The sequence below is a fragment of the Acanthochromis polyacanthus genome, chromosome 6, assembly GCF_021347895.1.
Source record: "Acanthochromis polyacanthus isolate Apoly-LR-REF ecotype Palm Island chromosome 6, KAUST_Apoly_ChrSc, whole genome shotgun sequence".
Classification (NCBI taxonomy): Eukaryota; Metazoa; Chordata; class Actinopteri; family Pomacentridae; genus Acanthochromis; species Acanthochromis polyacanthus.
The window spans coordinates 43,364,891-43,383,427 of NC_067118.1; the positions used below are offsets into that span (position 1 = coordinate 43,364,891).

At 43.2% G+C, this 18,537-nt stretch overlaps 1 protein-coding gene across 1 annotated transcript in view; it reads right to left on the reverse strand.

Moving 5' to 3' along the window:
* Positions 1-15,326, reverse strand: part of sema3b (sema domain, immunoglobulin domain (Ig), short basic domain, secreted, (semaphorin) 3B) — a 50,766-nt gene extending 35,440 nt beyond the window's left edge. Inside the window, 2 exon segments of the mRNA XM_022209018.2 lie at positions 2,296-2,731; positions 14,659-15,326. Of these exon segments, the coding sequence (XP_022064710.2) occupies positions 2,296-2,485 (190 nt within the window). The 5' untranslated portion in view covers positions 2,486-2,731; positions 14,659-15,326.
* Positions 15,327-18,537: the final 3,211 nt, after the last annotated feature.

Here is an 18,537-nt window from a genome sequence, read left to right on the forward strand (position 1 = left end):
GTCATTTCTAAATTTTCTTTTGTAAAATTACGACCATGAATCAGTGGAGACGATGAACTACAAGCCTTCAAAATGAGAATGAAATGTGTGAGAAGTTTAACAAACCGGTTTTTAAGCAACTTGGTTGAAATACGACTAAAACTAGCTTGTTAGTGTGAAACAGTGATGTTATTCTAGTTATGGGGCTTTTGTAAAGTGCTGCTATTCTCTGTACTCCATATTCTCAGCTAAAGCAGAGTAAATGTCAGTAACTCTCTAACCCATCCATGTTTTATACGTGATGCTGAGCTGCTTTGTTTTCTCATCATTTTATTTTGGTTGAAAATGGAAAACCCCGAACCACAAACGGGCTGTGTGTTCCATGTTAACGGACATCTGGGGAAATGGAAAAATGGAGGCATTTTCTCACTTTTTTCTGTTTACTCAAAGCAGATTTCTTGTTTTTGTCACATTTAATGTTTGACAGAAAACAAGTGAAATATGTCTGCTTACGTAACTGATTTACGGTCATCTGCTGGGCGTTACTGTTTAGGTAACAGAAACAATCCCTTCAGGACTTAAACTATCTCAGAGCCACATGCAGCTAATCACAAAAGAAACCGTTAAATTAGGAACAGACAGCCACGGCGGCACGCAGCTTATTTAACGACTAAATAAAATCAGAAGTTATTTCTGACATGAAAGAGGCTTTTTCTGTCCTTCATGCGTCAGATAAACTCAAACATTCTCCCGTCTTTCCTGCGTGTTACCTTCAGTGTAAATTACAGAGCTCCTATCTCGGCCTTCAGCCTCCGTCCTCGGTGGGATGCTCGCCTGTAATTGGCAGCTTCCAGTGATGGAACACATCCTGGTTTATGTGGTCGTGTTGGGCACCGGGCTGCCGTCTTCTGACACACAACGCTCCAGATGAAACACAAAACCGTGCGGCTGCGTGTGTGCATTTGTTTGTGTTTGTGTGGCTGCGAATCACAGAAACCACAAACTGCAGCTGGCTACTGTTCATTTATCCTGCAGAGGATATGGACGGAGATTACAGCAAACAGAGAAAGTGTGTTTGAACGAGAGTCCTCCACATTATACCAGGATGTATACACCACCGCTCAGCAGTCTGGCTCACTTAGAAATGTGATTATTTCTGAAAGGAAAGCAGCAAAACAGCATGGAATTGTCTGGATGACCCCAGACTGTTGAATGGTCGTGTATTGTGAAGCAGTTTAGGGAAATTTCAAGGTACTTTTGACCAGTTTAGAGTCAGATTGGACTTTTTTTTTCCTGTTTTCTGGTCAGTATTGATCGGTGTTTGTCATTTTGGATGTGTTTTTAATCAATTTACACAAGTTTTGAGTTATTTCGGACAAACTGAGTCATTGTGGATGAATTTGGAGCCATTTTAGAGCATTTATGAGACAGTTTGGAGATCTTTTAGTCATTTTGGACAAGTACTGGATCCTTTTGGACAACATTGGCGTCATTTTAGACAACCTGGACAGGTTTTAAGTTCTTTTGGAGCATTTTTGAGATGTTTCAATCCAGTTATCATTTTAGACAAATGGTGAGTCATTGTGGACAAATTTGAAGCCATTTTGGACCATTTCAAAGTCAGTTAGGGCCTGTTTCAAGGTAATCTGAACCAGTTTGAAGTTATTTTGGACAATTATTGAATCATTTTGGGCAATTCTGACTCATTCTGAGCAAGTCATTTTAGCCACATTAGAGGAAACCTGGACAGGATTGAAGTTATTTTGGACATTTTGGAAACTTTTTGACTGATTCTGGACAAGTTTTAGTCATTTAGATTTTTTCTTTTTAGTGGTGTCATTTGAGATCATCTTAGAGGAAACCTAGAGGGGTTTTAAGTTACTCTGGACAATTTTAAGTTGTTTTAGACAAGTTTCTATCATCTTGGACATATACTACCGTTCAAAGGTTTGGAGTCACTTAGAAATGTCCTTATTGTTGAAAGAAAAGCAGATTTTTCAATGAAGATCACGTTTAATGAATGATAAATCCAGTGTAGACATAGTTAATGTGGTAAATGACTATTGTAGCTGTAAACGTCTGATTTTTAATGGAATATCTCCATAGGGGTACAGAGGAACATTTCCAGCAACCATCACTCCTGTGTTCTAATGCTACATTGTGTTAGCTAATGGTGCTGAAAGGCTCATTGATGGTTAGAAAACCCTTGTTCAGTTATGTTAGCACATGGATAAAAGTGGAAGTGGAGAACAGGAAACTGTCTGGATGACCCCAGACTTTTGCACAAACTTTCTGCTTCAGTGCTTTTCCTCTTACCTTTGTATGAAAGCTTCATGCGTGGTGAGGAGGAGGATGAGGAGGTGGAGGAAGAGGAGGAGGATGAAGAGGAAGAGGAGGAGGTTCTGGTCACGGTGCTGGAGGAGGCATGAGCAGCAGCCAAACCCAGCAGGAAGAGAGAGCTGCAGGTGACCATCATGGCCACCATCATCATCATCATGGTCATCATCGTGGCACGCTCACAGGAAGCTCCTTCAGTTCAGAAATCAGGTCCGTGAAGGGACCTTTAAGTGTTTATTAATGCCCCACGCTGGTGTTGTTGAGCAGTTTATTCACGTATGCTTTATATATTTCTATCAGAGCTTCTGGTTCATGTCTGGTCTTCCTCTAAGGCTCCAGTAATGATCTTTATCCTGCTCCGCTGAAGGACGACCAAGTTCACCTCTCACATCCAAAAAACGTCGCACACGGACACCTAAAAATAGACAGAAAAGGGGAAAAGGATTTTAGAAAATGTGCAGCGCTTGCAAACACGTGCTCGTGCCAGGGATGCCCCTGTGCAGCACAGAAAAGCAACCCTGGCGTCTGAGGTATATTTAGTCCCAGTTAGATTGATGCCCCTGCCAGGCTGTGTTAATGCCAGCCTCCATTATGGCAACAACACTATAATCTCCTCACATTACAGCAGCATCCAAAACACACACACTAACACACACACTGACTGAGATGGAGCCCAGCACAGTGTCTCTATGTCTGCCAGCTCTCACTTCTTTCCTCCACACTGGCAGACGTTGTCACCAAATGAGATCTCTGCTCTCGCTGAGTGACTAATGAGCCGACGGTGACGTGGACGGATGAATGAATGAGCGAGTCCAGCCACACAAGACCAAACACTGTTGGCTTTTCTGATGACATTGTCCTATCAGTATTGAGTTACACAGCAGTGGACGTGACATCAGAAGTGACTTAAAGCATCTCTTTATAACCTGGTTTACAGTCTGCCTTACAAACCCGTCAGCTTCTTCTCTAAACAGTGAAACCTCTTTCTTAGGATGTAAGATACCAGTTGTTAAACGTTTATAGTACGTAGAGCCTCCATTTTTTTCAGTGTTGGCATCAAAAAATGATCACTGAAACTGAAAATGACAAAAATGAGAAAAGTTACTGACATGATTAAGTTTTTTAGAATCTTAAAGGTCTTCAGCCTGGTCTGCCCCCCAAACCCCAGCAGTTCTTTAGACACATGTGAATATTTAACTCAATCTGCTGAAAACAGCTGAAAGCTAAAGTTCAAGTCTCCAGCAAATCTCAACCAAATCTGTAAAAACCTGATGGGATGAAAATGAAAGTAACATGCATTTACATTCAAATCCTAATTTGTTCATCTCTTTCTAACCTTGTTTACTCGTGGCGTCTATAATCTGGCTGCATGCTTTTAAAACCATAAAATCTCTGAAGTTTTTGGAGTTATTGTGTCAGTGAAGTCCCCAGTAAGTGAGCCGAAGCAGGAACCAGGTCAGCGGTTTGTAAGCCGACATGTATACGAGCGCTGTGCTGTGAAAGCGTGCACGGACACACACCTCTCTGTCAGTACTTTGGACTCTGCGGTCAGCCAGAACAATAAAGTCTTTCACTGAAAACAGTCTCCTTTATTATATTGCAGCTCACAGTTGGCACTCAGTAACTGAGCAGACAGTCGGCTTTTCCCTCTTTTTTTTTTTTCAGTTTTCAGTCTTTACTTCGTCTCCCCCTCACAGCAATCACCGTCTATCTCTGGCCTTCATCTCTTACCCTCTGTGTCTTGGCATTGAAATCGGCTTTTTTTAATAACGCTCCGTACCACAGACAGGTTTTTCTGTCAGACGCTCAGTAACAGTATCTCTCTTTATGTGGAGCTTTTAATAAGGAGGCTCAGATGCTTAAGGAGGCCCATAGATGGATTCTGAACAGTAGTCTGAACCTGTTTAATTTGGGGTTTTCTGTGGGGGACATCCATTGTGAGTGTGACAGCAGTCAGCAGGACTCGGTTCTGTGTGTTCTAACGTCTGGTTCAGATTATTTACTACAAACTGATGCACCAACAGAGGAGGAGGTTTCACAGATTTGCGTGGATTTCTTCAGTTGAGGTCGACTTTGTGGTGGTTTTCAGACTCTAACACGAACCCGATCGTCATCCTGGTCCTCTTTAAAACGAAATAAATCCGTCAAAACTTGCTCTAAACTGCACAGCCTGGGAATGAAGACATGGGAGAAATTCTACCAGAAGACACCTAAAAAATCCATCCAACATTCCACATCTCCTCGCTTTGTCTCAGGCATGGCTCGGTCCAATTTAAAACAGTCCATAGATGACAGATTATCCAAATTCTACTCAGATGTTACACCAAACTGTCCTAGATGTCCGTATACCCTGTCTCCTTGGGACGTATGTTTTGGTCATGTCCGTCTTTGAATTATTTTTAGTCTTTAATCTTTCAATCACGTGACCCTTTCTCAGCTCCTTTAGGAATAGTTAGGGATGAGTTTGGGGTGTCCTGTCTCCACAGAAATGCAAACGCTCATGCATCAGTGCCTCTGCTATTGCTCCTACATTTATCCACTAGATTAGAGAGGTGATGTTACAGTATTATTGAAATTAGAAAAAATGAAGTATACAGTACGAAGGCTGGAGGATAAATATGGAATAACCTGGTTATGATTCATAACTCGTATTAGGAGTCTGCTTTTCACCTGATCCCTCGTTGTCTCTCCTTGACTGCTGGCTTCAGTTTTAGAAGAAATGCATTAATTGATACCAAAGTTTTTGTTATGGAAAAAATTATTTAAAAAAAAAAGAAACTTGCTTTGAACTGGTGCAACGTTATATTATTGTCTGAATGTCTGCTTAAAGCGAAAGCTGAAAACACACACACACACACACACACACACACACACACACACACACACACACACACACACACACACACACACACACACACACACACACACACACACACACACACACACACACACACACAGCCTGTCTCGGCTGTTGGCACAGAGTTTTATGAATAATGGAGCTATTGAAGCGTAGAGACAGGAGAGCTCTCATAAGCTCACAGCTCCCAGGCCACAACACAACAGGAACATAAACTCCCACAAACCCGCAGTATGGACACGCACACACATCTGTGAACGCACAAAAGCTGCACATACGAGCCTCGACCAGAACACAACCTGCTGCTGCTTCACCATCCCAGGAGGTCCGAGGTTTTACAGCTGAACATTCTCCCTGAAAACTGACAGAAAAGCGGTAATGTGAACGAGAAAGTGAAACAGAATCAGAGGTTCTGCAGGATATTAGACCGGTCTCTGTCTAGTTCTAGACTAGCTGTGGGCTGGTTACTGACTAGCTTCTGTCTAGTTTTAGACTAGTTGTGGGCTGGTTCTAGACTAGTTTTGAGCTGGTTCTAGACTAGTTTTGGGCTGGTTCTAGACTAGTTGTGGGCTGGTTATAGACTAGTTGTGGGCTGGTTATAGACTAGTTGTGGGCTGGTTTTAGACTAGCTTTGGGCTGGTTCTAGACTAGCTTTGGGCTGGTTCTAGACTAGTTGTGTGCTGTTCTAGACTAGCTTTGGGCTGGCTCTAGACTAGCTTTGGGCTGGTTCTAGACTCGTTGTGGGCTGGTTCTAGACTAGTTGTGGGCTGGTTATAGACTAGTTGTGGGCTGGTTTTAGACTAGTTATGTGCTGTTATGGTCTAGTTTTGGGCAGGTTCTAGACTAGTTGTGGGCTGGTTCTAGACTAGTTGTGGGCTGGTTATAGACTAGTTGTGGGCTGGTTATAGACTAGTTTTGAGCTGGATCTAGACTAGTTATATGCTGGTTATGGTCTAGTTTTGGGCTGGTTTTCGACTAGCTTTGGGCTGGTTCTAGACTAGTTGTGTGCTGTTCTAGACTAGCTTTGGGCTGGCTCTAGACTAGCTTTGGGCTGGTTCTAGACAAGTTGTGGGCTAGTTCTAGACTAGTTGTGGGCTGGTTCTAGACTAGTTTTGAGCTGGTTTTAGACTAGTTATGTGCTGTTATGGTCTAGTTTTGGGCAGGTTCTAGACTAGTTGTGGGCAGGTTCTAGACTAGTTGTGGGCTGGTTCTAGACTAGTTGTGGGCTGGTTCTAGACTAGTTGTGGGCTGGTTATAGACTAGTTGTGGGCTGGTTATAGACTAGTTATATGCTGGTTATGGTCTAGTTTTGGGCTGGTTCTAGACTAGTTGTGGGCTGCTTCTAGACTTGCTTTGGGCTGGTTCTAGACTAGTTGTGTGCTGGTTCTAGACTAGTTGTGGGCTGGTTTTAAATTAGTTGTGGGCTGGTTCTAGACTAGCTGTGGGCTGGATCTAGACTAGTTGTGGGCTGGTTATAGACTAGTTGTGGGCTGGTTATAGACTAGTTTTGAGCTGGTTTTAGACTAGTTATATGCTGGTTATGGTCTAGTTTTGGGCTGGTTATAGACTAGTTGTGGGCTGCTTCTAGACTAGCTTTGGGCTGGTTCTAGACTAGTTGTGGGCTGGTTCTAGACTAGTTGTGTGCTGGTTCTAGACTAGTTGTGGGCTGGTTTTAAATTAGTTGTGGGCTGGTTCTAGACCATTTGTGGGCTGGTTATAAACTAGTTTTGGGCTGGTTATAGACTAGTTTTGGGCTGGTTCTAGACTAGTTTTGGGCTGGTTTTAAACTAGTTGTGGGCTGGTTCTAGACCATTTGTGGGCTGGTTATAGACTAGTTGTGTGCTGGTTCTAGACCAGTTGTGGGCTTGTTATAGACTAGTTGTGGGCTGGTTCTAGACTAATTTTGGGCTTGTTATAGACTAGTTGTGTGCTGGTTATGGACTAGTATTGGGCTGGTTATGGACTAGTATTGGGCTGGTTATAGACTAGTATTGGGCTGGTTATAGACTAGTATTGGGCTGGTTATAGACTAGTATTGGGCTGGTTATAGACTAGTTGTGGGCTGGTTATAGACTAGTTGTGTGCTGGTTACTTACTAGCTTCTGTCCAGTTTTAAATTAGTTTTGGGCTGGTTATGTACTAGTTGTGGGCTGGTTATAGACTAGTTGTGGGCTGGTTATAGACTAGTTTTGGGCTGGTTCTAGACCAGTTTTGGGCTGGTTCTAGACTCATTCTGCAGTATTTTAAAGCAGAAGGACATCGGTGCTCTGCAGCTCCACCACACAAACACACATAGTCGTACACTTCCTGGGAGTGACAGGGACAGCGGTGTAGCCTCACTCCTGTCGGCTGCTATAAAAGGAACCAGCGGCCTCATTGTTCTTCGGTCTGAGTGTCTAAATCTGCTACTGAGAGCTAAAAGAGGCCGTCGCTGCTCCATGCATGGGTGCAGCAGCTTTATGTCCTCATCTGCAAACTCCTTCACCCACAGCTGCAAACACGCAAACTCCTCGCATGTTCCATAATGCATCTTAATAAAAAAAGAAAAAGAAAAGCCACCGGGCCGCTGACACTCGCATTCAGTTCAGCTTCAATAGACATGGAGCAGCAGCATGCCAAGAGGGAGTGGATTAAAAATAAAGACACAGTGAGCCAGAGAGGTGGGGGTGAAGCTGTCCTGTCAAAAACCAGCCTAAATAGAGACGAGCAGACAAAGAGGGCCGGCCTCCGGGGTGAGAAGGCCTTTAGAGTGAGGTTAGAGTGCAGCGCGACAGTACTGGAAGCACTAATGAACCAACGGGTATCAGAGGATCGACTTGATGCCTCGCTAGCACCGGATAGAATGAGAAGAGTGACGGACACTAAGAGGTCTGAAGATAGAAGGTGATGGAAGATGGAAGGACTGATATGGGTTTAAGAGGGCTGATTATGGGTGATCAGCGAAGATTTGGAACCAATGTATATTACCGTTCAAAAGTTTGGGGTCACTAAGTATTCTTATTTTTGAAAGAAAAGCAGTTTTTCCAGTGAAGATACCATTAAATGAATGATAAATCCAGTGTAGACATAGTTAATGTGGTAAATGACTATTGTAGCTGTAAACAGCTGATTTTTAATGGAATATCTCCATAGGGGTACAGAGGAACATTTCCAGCAACCATCACTCCTGTGTTCTAATGCTACATTGTGTTAGCTAATGGTGCTGAAAGGCTCATTGATGATTAGAAAACCCTTGTAGTTATGTTAGCACATGGATAAAAGTGGGAGTTTAATGGAAAACATGGAGTTTAGAATCAGATTGGACATTTTTTGCCTGTTTTCTTGTGAGTTTTGATTAGTTTTTGTCATTTTGGGCAAACTGAGTATTTTTGGACGAGTTTTTAATCATTTTACACAAATGTCGAGTTATTTGGGACAAACTATGATTTTGGAGCGGTTTTAGACCATTTCTGAGACAGTTTGGAGATGTTTTAGTCATTTTGGACAAGTACTGAATCCTGTAGGACAACGTTGATGACCCTGAACTTTAACAGTAGTGTACATGAAATCTAATGTTTTAACAGCGTGACAGCAGAGAACCTGCCATTCATAACTAGACTTCTTCATCATTAAGGCTGTGTGTAACTGAATATGTAACATAGAAACAGGAGTGATTCATTTTAATCAGATTGATCCGTTTGTCTCCTGCATCTTCTGTTCTTCTCTATTTCCCTAATCTTGGCACAGTTCTATCACTTTTATTGCCCACTAAAGTCCATATCTTAAAGCATTATTTGTTATTGTTTTCCACATTCTTTTTTGTTTCTTTGCTTTATTGCTTTATGGACAGCTTTCCAGACTTAGCCACTAGCCGTTAGCATATCCTTAGCTGATGTCTTGGTTTGTGTTCAGCTTTTGTTGCCAGAGAGACGTTTGTGTGAGACCACAGAGTGATAATAGATGGAGAAATGACTGCATCAGATCTGAAGTAGAGCATTTAATTTATCAATAATAAGTCAATAAAACTGACAAACATCTGCCACAAAGCTGATAATCGGTCTGTCCCTACTAAGGAGGACAGAACTGGACATGATTCGAGGACAAGAAGGGACAGGATGGACACCTGAGTGGAAAAAGGAACCAAAAAGGTGAAATGAGGTGCCACAGACAAGAAGGGAAGTTATTAGTAGACTGATGATGTGGGATAGGATGGAGAGAGAAGAGGAGAAGGCAGAGAAATAAATAAGGAATAGGCAAAAGAAGTGTGGAAAAGAAAAGTAAAAGATGTGGAGAAAGTTAAAAGATCCGTGAAGCAGAATGAAAATCTGCATGAATCAGAGGAGAAAGGAGGTTATTGGAAATCTGGAGGCAGAGAGAGTCTGAGCGGATTCAGTGAATGAAAGAACAAGATATAGACGTTCCATACAGTCCCACGGACAGGAAAAGAAAAGAAAAAGGAGAATGGAGAGAGGGAGGGAGGCATGGAGGAGAAGAAAACAAGCGAGGCGAGAGGTGATGGAGAAGAGAAAGGAGACGATTGTTTCGCCCACGGGGAGAGAAAAGAGTTTCCCTGGCGTCTGACCAACGAGTCTAAGCCTCCCCGTGATGGAGAAATGAAAGGCTGGAGGGATGGACGGATGAAAAGGAAGAATGGATGAGGAGGAGGGAGAGGGTGAGGAGTTTTATAGAGTGAAACAGCAGGTAACTGGTGGCTTTTGCACCAGTTTGATTGAGAGGGCAGGAGGAGGGTGGGAGGCTGAGTGAACTGGGAATATGAGGGTTTTTTTATTGTTTAAAGAGACTTCACATCTCTGTGCTGTATATTATGGTATGTTTGGTGAATGTTTCTATTTATAATATATGACAGCTCCAGGGGTATGAGCCTCACCCAGACTGCTGTAAAGATCTAGAATCAGATGATCCTCAACAGAACTAGACCAGTCGCTGACGATCTACTCCGCCTGGGTCAAAATGAATTTAGGCAATCTCACTGAACTACTGCTCACATCCTAGCTCTCAGAAGAATTGTTGAGGAGGTATTAAACCACAAGAAAGAAGCAATACTGGTTTCCATTGATTTCAAGAAGGCTTTTGACTCAACTGACAGAAACAAAATGTTCCAAATTCTCCTGACATGGAATCCCTCCTCCTATTGTTGAAGCAATAAAAGTTATTTAATGTCAACATTTCTGGTAGTTCAGACTCCTGAGGGCAACACAGATCTCTTCTCTATAGACACCAGAGTTCTTCACGGAGACCCTCTAGCCCCTTTCCTCTTCATCATCTGCTTAGACTATGCTGCACTGACGAATGCAATCTGCCCTCTGATGGTCTGACCCTAAAGCGTTGTAGAAGACACCCTGAAGAAGTGCCCCAGAACTCACAGATGGCATCACCCTCCTGGACAACCCTCTCAATGAAGCATAAGACCTTCTGCATTGGGTAGAGCAAGAAACAAGACAGATTGGACTCTTCCTGAATGCTGGACAGACCAAGTTCATACACCTTAATCCAACCTCTGAGGAAACACATTCAGCACTAGATGGGTCTGAAATTGAAAAAAAATGCTGATTTTCTAGATCTTGGAGGCTCCACCAGCACAGCACATGATAAAGAAACAGAAACTGGTAAAGTTGGGAGCATTAAACTCTGCCAAAATATGGGTATCTCCTATAAAAACAACAACGAAAAGGCATCAGTAGAATCCATCTGGCTCTATGGATCTGACTCCCGGTCACTAACGAAAGACTCTCAGAAAAAGAGTTGATGGAACTTCTACCAGAATGCTACGGATGGTACAAAATATCTCCTGGAAATCCAAACCCGGTCTCACGGGGATTCGTGAAACTGTCACGTAAGTTTTAGTTTCGGTTTCGTGCGCACCAACACGATTTCGTCATGTTTTTCGTGCCGCTCACCACGAAATGTTTTTCGCTGTGGTAATCACATCTGAAAGTGGTTTATACCGGCGGATTCATGACGATCTAAGCTGTCCATCGGCGTATACTGCTTGTGTGATCGCGTTTGCGGCCGCTGTCCGCCGGACATTCTTGAAATTCCTATGCAAATTGGTAAGTGTACCACCGGCTTATGGTTAGGTTATGGTTAGGTTATGGTTAGGGTTATGGTTAGGGTTATGTTTAGGGACGATGTCATGCAAAATATAGCGTTGGATTCGCCACGGTTTTACATTAAAAATATAATATACACATTCTTTTGAAATACGTTCTGAGTGGCACGAAAAGTCCGCCGTTTAAAATACATTGGTGCGCATTTTGTGGTGAGCGGCACGAAAAACATGACGAAATCGTGTTGGTGCGCACGAAACCGAAACTAAAACTTACGTGACAGTTTCACGAATCCTCGTGAGATCGGGCTGGGAAATCACACCTCACCATCATGTCACTATATAGTCCACATCCACGCTGGTCAACCATCATTAGGGAACGTAGACCAGCCCTGGATGGACGTGTGCTGAGACACAACGAAGCAGCTGGTCGTTGCTATGGAAACCTGATGCTATCAGAAGAGCTGGAAGGTGCTAGAAGACGACACTGGTCTGGAAAGCAAAGAACCTTTGACTGCAATACTGGACAGAGGGAGCTGGAGGAAGAACTTTATTCATGTCACCGATTCTGTTGGATGCACTTGACTGACTGACTGACTGTGGTGCACGTTAAAAACAGAACTTTAATGATAAAGAGACAGCAAAAGAAAGGAGATGTAGGATAACTAGGATGGACACTGAGAATGAGGAAGCAGAGACAGAAACATCCACTACAAATGCTGTAAAACTTCAGGTTTGGAGCCATGCAGCTACGCAATAAAGGGTTAAATGATCCCATTCTTACTGAACTGTGTCATTTGGAAGCTAACAGCACACATCTGAAACGCATTTAAATCAAAAGCACAAGTCTCATGCCACCTGTTGTTTCCATGCTGGTAGTTTACTGCCGTTTAAATCAAGTCCATAAATTCCCATAAATCTGAGCAGTATCGATATAAAGTGCTCATTATAGGAAGCACTTCAGAAAGCAAAGTCTGATGCTGATTGGATCTGATGGTTAACGTTTATCTCAGGGCTTAGACTTGGTTTTTGGGATCACGGTTGGAAACAACGGCCAGATTGTTGGTGGTGTTGAGCGTAGGATGGTGAAGAATCCAGAGGCTGAATCTTCACAAACACCTCATGGTGGAGGAGCAGCGAGCATGGAAAAGGCTGGACGTCCAGTCTTACTGCTTTCCCACCACATCCCAGTGCAATCCAGCCTTTAAAAGCCTCGTTGTGTTTTGATTCAGCTCAGATAAAAGCAAAAAAAAAGCCCTGACATGTGCATATAATTGTTTTATTTCCAGAAAAACAGAAGCATGAAAGGAGAAAGTCTCGACCAAAATTTGGTCTTTTATTGTGGTAGATTTAACTAACATTTTGGTCATTTTTTTTACATATTTGTGGTGGTTTTGAGTCATATTTTGCTCATTTTATATCAATTTGTGGTAGTTCTATCTCATATTTTGGTCATTTTATTCTGCAGATGATGCAGGAGAAAACATGCAGAATTTAGGAAATATATCTATCTGGAGATGTAAAACGTGTGACTTCAATCAATCAATAACTAGTTTAATAAGAGAAAGAAATTTAAATTAAAAATTGAGCTGAAACAAGCAGAAAAAAAACCAGAAAAGTTCAAAGCTCAGTCATATGAAAGTGGAGAAGAAAAGTTTTAAAAGCAGCCTCTGTATCCAGCGTGTAATGCTGCTAAGAAGACTTATTTTCAGTCTTGAGGCAACACAGAAAGTACATTAACACAGACACACACACACATGTTTGTACTTCTATCTTAGTGAGGACATCCATAGGCGTAATGCATTTCCTAGAGCCTTATCCTAACCTTAACCGTCACAACTGATCGCCTAACCCTAATCCTTACCCTAACCCTAACCAAACCTCAATTCATACCTGTTCTCTAAAAACAAGTCTTCACCCTCAAACATGGCTGTTTCAAAGTGAGGACCGGCCAAAATGTCCTCACTTTGTAAAAATGTCCTCACTTTGATAGTTAAATGCAGAAAATGGTACTCACCATGTAGCAAGTACAAGAACACACACACACACACACACACACACACACACACACACACACACACACACACACACACACTTGTTTTTCTATACCGGTGGGGACTTACCATTGACTCCCATTCATATCTAACTCCTAACCCTTACCCTAACCCTAACCTTAACCATCACCAAATCAATGCCTAACCCTAAACAAACGTTTTTGCACTTTTACATTTTTTATTAACAACAATATGGCCAAGAAAACGGTGTTGCCACCCGTGGGGACCTCATTTTAGGTCCCCACCGTAAGACAAGTCCCCACCTTTATAGCAAATAGTCAGGTCAAAGTCCCCACCGGTATAGCAGAAACAAGTACACACACACACACACACACACACACACACACACACACACACACACACACACACACACACACACACACACACACACACACACACACACACACACACACACACACACACACAGAAGCCGCTATAAGCCAAAGTGACTAGCAGTCTTTAAGGGATTTACTCTGAAACAAAGTGAGAAAGAAAAAGCGTGAAGCTCCGAGGCAGAGACCCGCTTGTTCTGAAGAGGCCCGGTGAATGAGGAGCCGCCGAGGCCAAAGCGCTCTGCTGGTTCCTGGTACCGAGCCATTTGGCCCAGAACCATGGTGGAAAGTTTCCCAGCACGCAAACCGGTGGCTAGCATCGGTTCGGTTTGGCTACAAGATTCTCACTATTCAGAAACTTCAATGGTCCAAAGAAATATCGCCGGCTGAAGCGAATAAATCACGTGTGGTCTGCAGAGCCTGAGCAGTCTGACATGTCTCAGTCACCATGATGGATGTCTGCTCAGGCTTTTATCAGCTCCGTCTGCAGTCAGGCTGGACGAGGCGATGCTGCGGATAACCTGATGTATTACAGGGAAGAAATATCTGCAGTTGCTGTTGGAAAGTTGCCTTTCTGCGGTCATGCAGCTCAAACCTCTTGTGCGCTACAAGAAACCCTGAAATAAGAGACAATGAAGGAGCCACTAAGGCGAGGGCAGCCCGCTGGTCGCTGGTAGCCAGCCATTTGGCTGTTAAAGCCCAGAAGCAGCAGTAAGTCGGGACCTCGCAGAGCCGCCTCTGGTCTCCTGACTGGATCTGATCCAAACTGCTCTCTGAGGCCAGACAACTCACTCCTAAATGAAACAACAGAGCCCAGCACAACCCAGTTCTAAGAGGAGCCTACATGTCAGCAGTGTGACTTTTTAAAAAAATAAAAGATCTTTTGGTCTTTAGTGCTGCAGGGAAAGTACAGAAGATCAGGAGTGAAGATGATTCTACACCACGGCTCTAAATGATCAGGAATGACACGAACTCAAACTTCTTCTGAAATCAGAGATGAAAACACTCTGATCCTAAATCCTCCTGACGGGACCGCGGTCCACATGAACTCACCTGTCTGTCCGTTTCCAGGGGAACCAAATTCCACAAGAGTTTAGAACATTCCAGGTCTGGATCAGCATCCACCTGAGCCCGGCGAGCGTCTGACACCGCTGACGGTTTCCATTGTTACGCTTCTGTTTCACTCAACTTCTCAGCGTTTTTCCATCGCAGCGCAGAAGACGCAGAACGGACAAACCTTCCTGGTTAAACTCAGTCCAGACTCATCCACAGACTCTCTCTGAGCTCCTTTTATCTGCCTCCAAAACACCCATTCTCAAGCTTTAGCATGTTCACTGAGACAGTTTCCAGGATCAGGTGTAAAAGTTTGAGAGTCCAGAAAGTGGTTTGAAGCAGGTAGAATATCCTGTAAAATGTCTTTTTTTAAAGATATCGGTGGAAAAAAACACCTAAACCTGTAATTCCGGAGGTGGGAACGGTGCCTGGAGGGCAGAAAGAGCAGCGGTAGAGTCCCAGTCTGGTCCAGAAAGCAGCTGGGAGGTTAAAACAGAGTGTTCTCCGTCTGCAGTCAGATCCACTGATCAGCGGCTGCACTTCAGCTCCACTCAGGAAAACACACAAAACTCCTCTTAGCACGCACACGCAAAGAGTTCACACACACAGAGTTTTCACAGCAGCTGAGCAGAGGCGACATGCTCGGAGGGAGAGCAGGCTGGAATAATGGACTTAATTCAACACAGAGGGAGGGAGAGGGGAGGAGGTGAGTGGAGGGGCGTGGAAATGGGCTGAGACGTGCACTGTGGTGTTCTATGGCTGGATTATACTCTGTGTGTGTTGGTACCTGTGGGCAACTTCTCCTTCTTTAATCATTGTCATCAGTGAGACTCAACCAGCTCATATCTCAGCCTAAAGTCACTGCTGAAGGACCGTTTTCTTCCAACTGTAGAAGCTGCTTTTCAGAAGCATGGAGCAGTCTTTCAGAGTTCATCCACCTCTTCCATTTTCTTCTGCTTTATTCAGTTTCATTTCATTTGGACACATCCGTCCACCACGTTTTAGGTTTGACTGCTGTTCCTTCAGGCATCATCTCATCATTCCACGTTTTTGCAGTGGCTGAATGACATAAAAATGGCTATTGGAAGAAAAAGACCAGTTTCTTCCGATTCTAACAAAAGCATGGCTAAATCTTTCACAATCTACCAACCCATTTTATTCCACTTGTTGGGGTTTGGGTCATGAAGGCAGCAGGATAAGCAGTTCATTCCACAAACATTTTCCAGTTCCTGTTGGTGGATCCTGAGGCATTCCTAGGTCAGATGAGGTATAAAACCCCCTCCAGTGATTTCTGGTTCTGCCCCAGAGTTTCCTTCCAGTTTGCCATGGATGTAAAACCTGTAAAGAAATTCACCCAGGAGGCCTGAACTACCTCAGCTGGATCCTTCTGATGCTAAGGAGCAGAGACTCTGCCTGAGTTCCCTCCAGATGTCTGAGATCAGCCACCCTACTGAAGAATCTCCTTTTGGCTGCTTGTATCTGCGGTCTTTTAAAATCTAAAATGAAATTCTTCTCTAAACTTTGAGAGACATCCGTCTTTCCAGTATCATCTCACCGTCTGTCACAGAACTGGAGATTTAACTCTACCAACTGCATTTTCTTTGACTTCTTTTCTGAAAATGTTGCACAGTTAGTCTTTCATTTGGATGGAAACTTGACGTGATGTATCGTGTACAGGAACTGATATTGTCTCACACAGATCTAACAAAATCTTGGTTGCAAAGTGTGACTTTTGCACCGTGCTCATCTCTCGAGTGAAGCTCGGGTGTGACTGCTGTGAGACGAGACTTGACACTTCCTCCGACTGACTCAGAACATTTAGTGTCCTGCAGTATGCCGATAGCAGAGCAGTTTGGATAAAAATCACTAAAACATGCACGAAGAAAGCGAGATTTCCAGATACCTGAGGATGACTAATGCTGATGAAAACACCATGTAGGCTGATAAGCTACTGTAGCTACAGTAGGAGGCTAATTGGCTTACATTTATAGCACATGAGGGTTTACATCATCCTCTGCACATATCAGAGTTGAAGCGTGGGTCAGCCATTCATGACGGCCAGCCTGAACACACACGTGTTTGAAAAGCCCTTTGAGTTCATTCGAATTCTAATTCTAGCTGCCCTTCACTGGTGACTTTTAGAGTTAATTCTAGGATCTTTTTTCTTGTTTTTGAAGCCTTGAATGGTCACACTCTTGCGTGAGAGTTTTGACGTAAATCTAAATGTTTCTGGGCTTTTGCTGTTCAGGTGGCACAGGAAACTCTGCCTGGAGGACAAACGGTGGAAAATAAATCTCCTCTAAAGACTCGCTTTTATCATATGACTTATTCTTAACAGTTGGTATTTGTTGGAACTATTTGATTTATCCAATCTTGTGATTTTTTTTGTCTGATATCTTGTTTACTTGTGATATCAGTTTTTATCATGTATATAAACTTTCAGCAGAGATAATTTAGCCAAAACATTTAGAGTAGATGACGGTTACCAGGAGACGGGCTGGCTGTAAAAGCTTGTGATTTTTATTTATTTATTTTTTGCTGTGGTCAGCTTTAATTCAGCTCCAATTTATTTCTTTGATGACAAGTTTTCACGAGGAAAAAGTATGAAAGCATCCATTCATCCTCTCCAGTATCTGTGTAATCCATTCTGCTCAGTACGTCCCGAAGAAGCTTTGAAACACTTTCCAGAAGCAAACTACAGACCTTCTACAGCATCTTCTAATACACTTACAGAAACAACAACACAAATTCAGGTAGCCCCTTCCTCTACACTCTACACCAGTGAGCCCATCACCCTCTACCATATATCTCCAGGACTCAGATGGTACCGCCATACTTTCACTGTTTACAGACAATAAGTCTGTCCAGGACAAAGGGACTGATCATCAGTCCCTCCTCAGCAGCCCATCCTCATCAAAAACACTGCAGTGGAAATAGTGGAACACCACAGACATCCAGAAAAAGAAGCCACCAGAGACTCTCAGCCATCCGTAAAATGAAAGGACTTCATGTTGCTCCTCATCTCCTTCTACTGCTGCATCAAAGCATCATCCAGTCCATCATCCAGTCCATTCTCCACCTGCTTCTATAACATGCTCTGTGTTACAAACAAAACCAAATTCATAACCACCACAGCCTCTAAAATAATCGCTCTTCCCACACCCAACCTCACAGAATGAAACAACAGGACCGTTACACGACTTGAGAACATAATAGAGCAGGACATAACACACCCAAAAACCCGATGCCATCTGTTATAGCAACCCTTAGCAAAAGGCCCAGTAGGTCTGACCAGAGTGAGAACTGCACTTACATGTTGAACAGTGTTTTTGTTCCGTTTTTGTTCATGGAAATGAAGCAGAATGGTGGAAAAGAATTACCCCACGGGGACAATAAAGTCTGAGTGTTGATTAGAACGTGGTGCCCTTTCCTAGCGTGCCTCTGTGGAACTGGTTGATTGCGGTTTAGAGTGTGACTAAGTGATTTCCGTCATTTGAAACAGAAGAAATAAGATGTCAGCAAATGCTCAGCTGATTTGGGCTGCAAACCCAGTAAACACAAGCCGGGTGATTGTCTGGATGTCAAAGATCTCTTTTCAACCAGCTAAATGTGGCTACATTGACGTGACAAAAAGCAACGTGTTCAGTTTTATTAGCTGTGTGCTTCCACATAATCATCACAGGGAGGAAATGGACAGCTGATGGCATCCAGAATAACCTCCCATTGGGTATCAATACGTCTTCATACAGTTTCAGTTTAGGTTGGGCTGCATCGATGGAGCTGTTGTGAACTTAGCGACGATGAGCTACTCAGATGTCTTCATTAAAACCTTCTGCTGTGACAGTTTCTCCTTTTATGTTTCTCAAACTGCTCATCCAA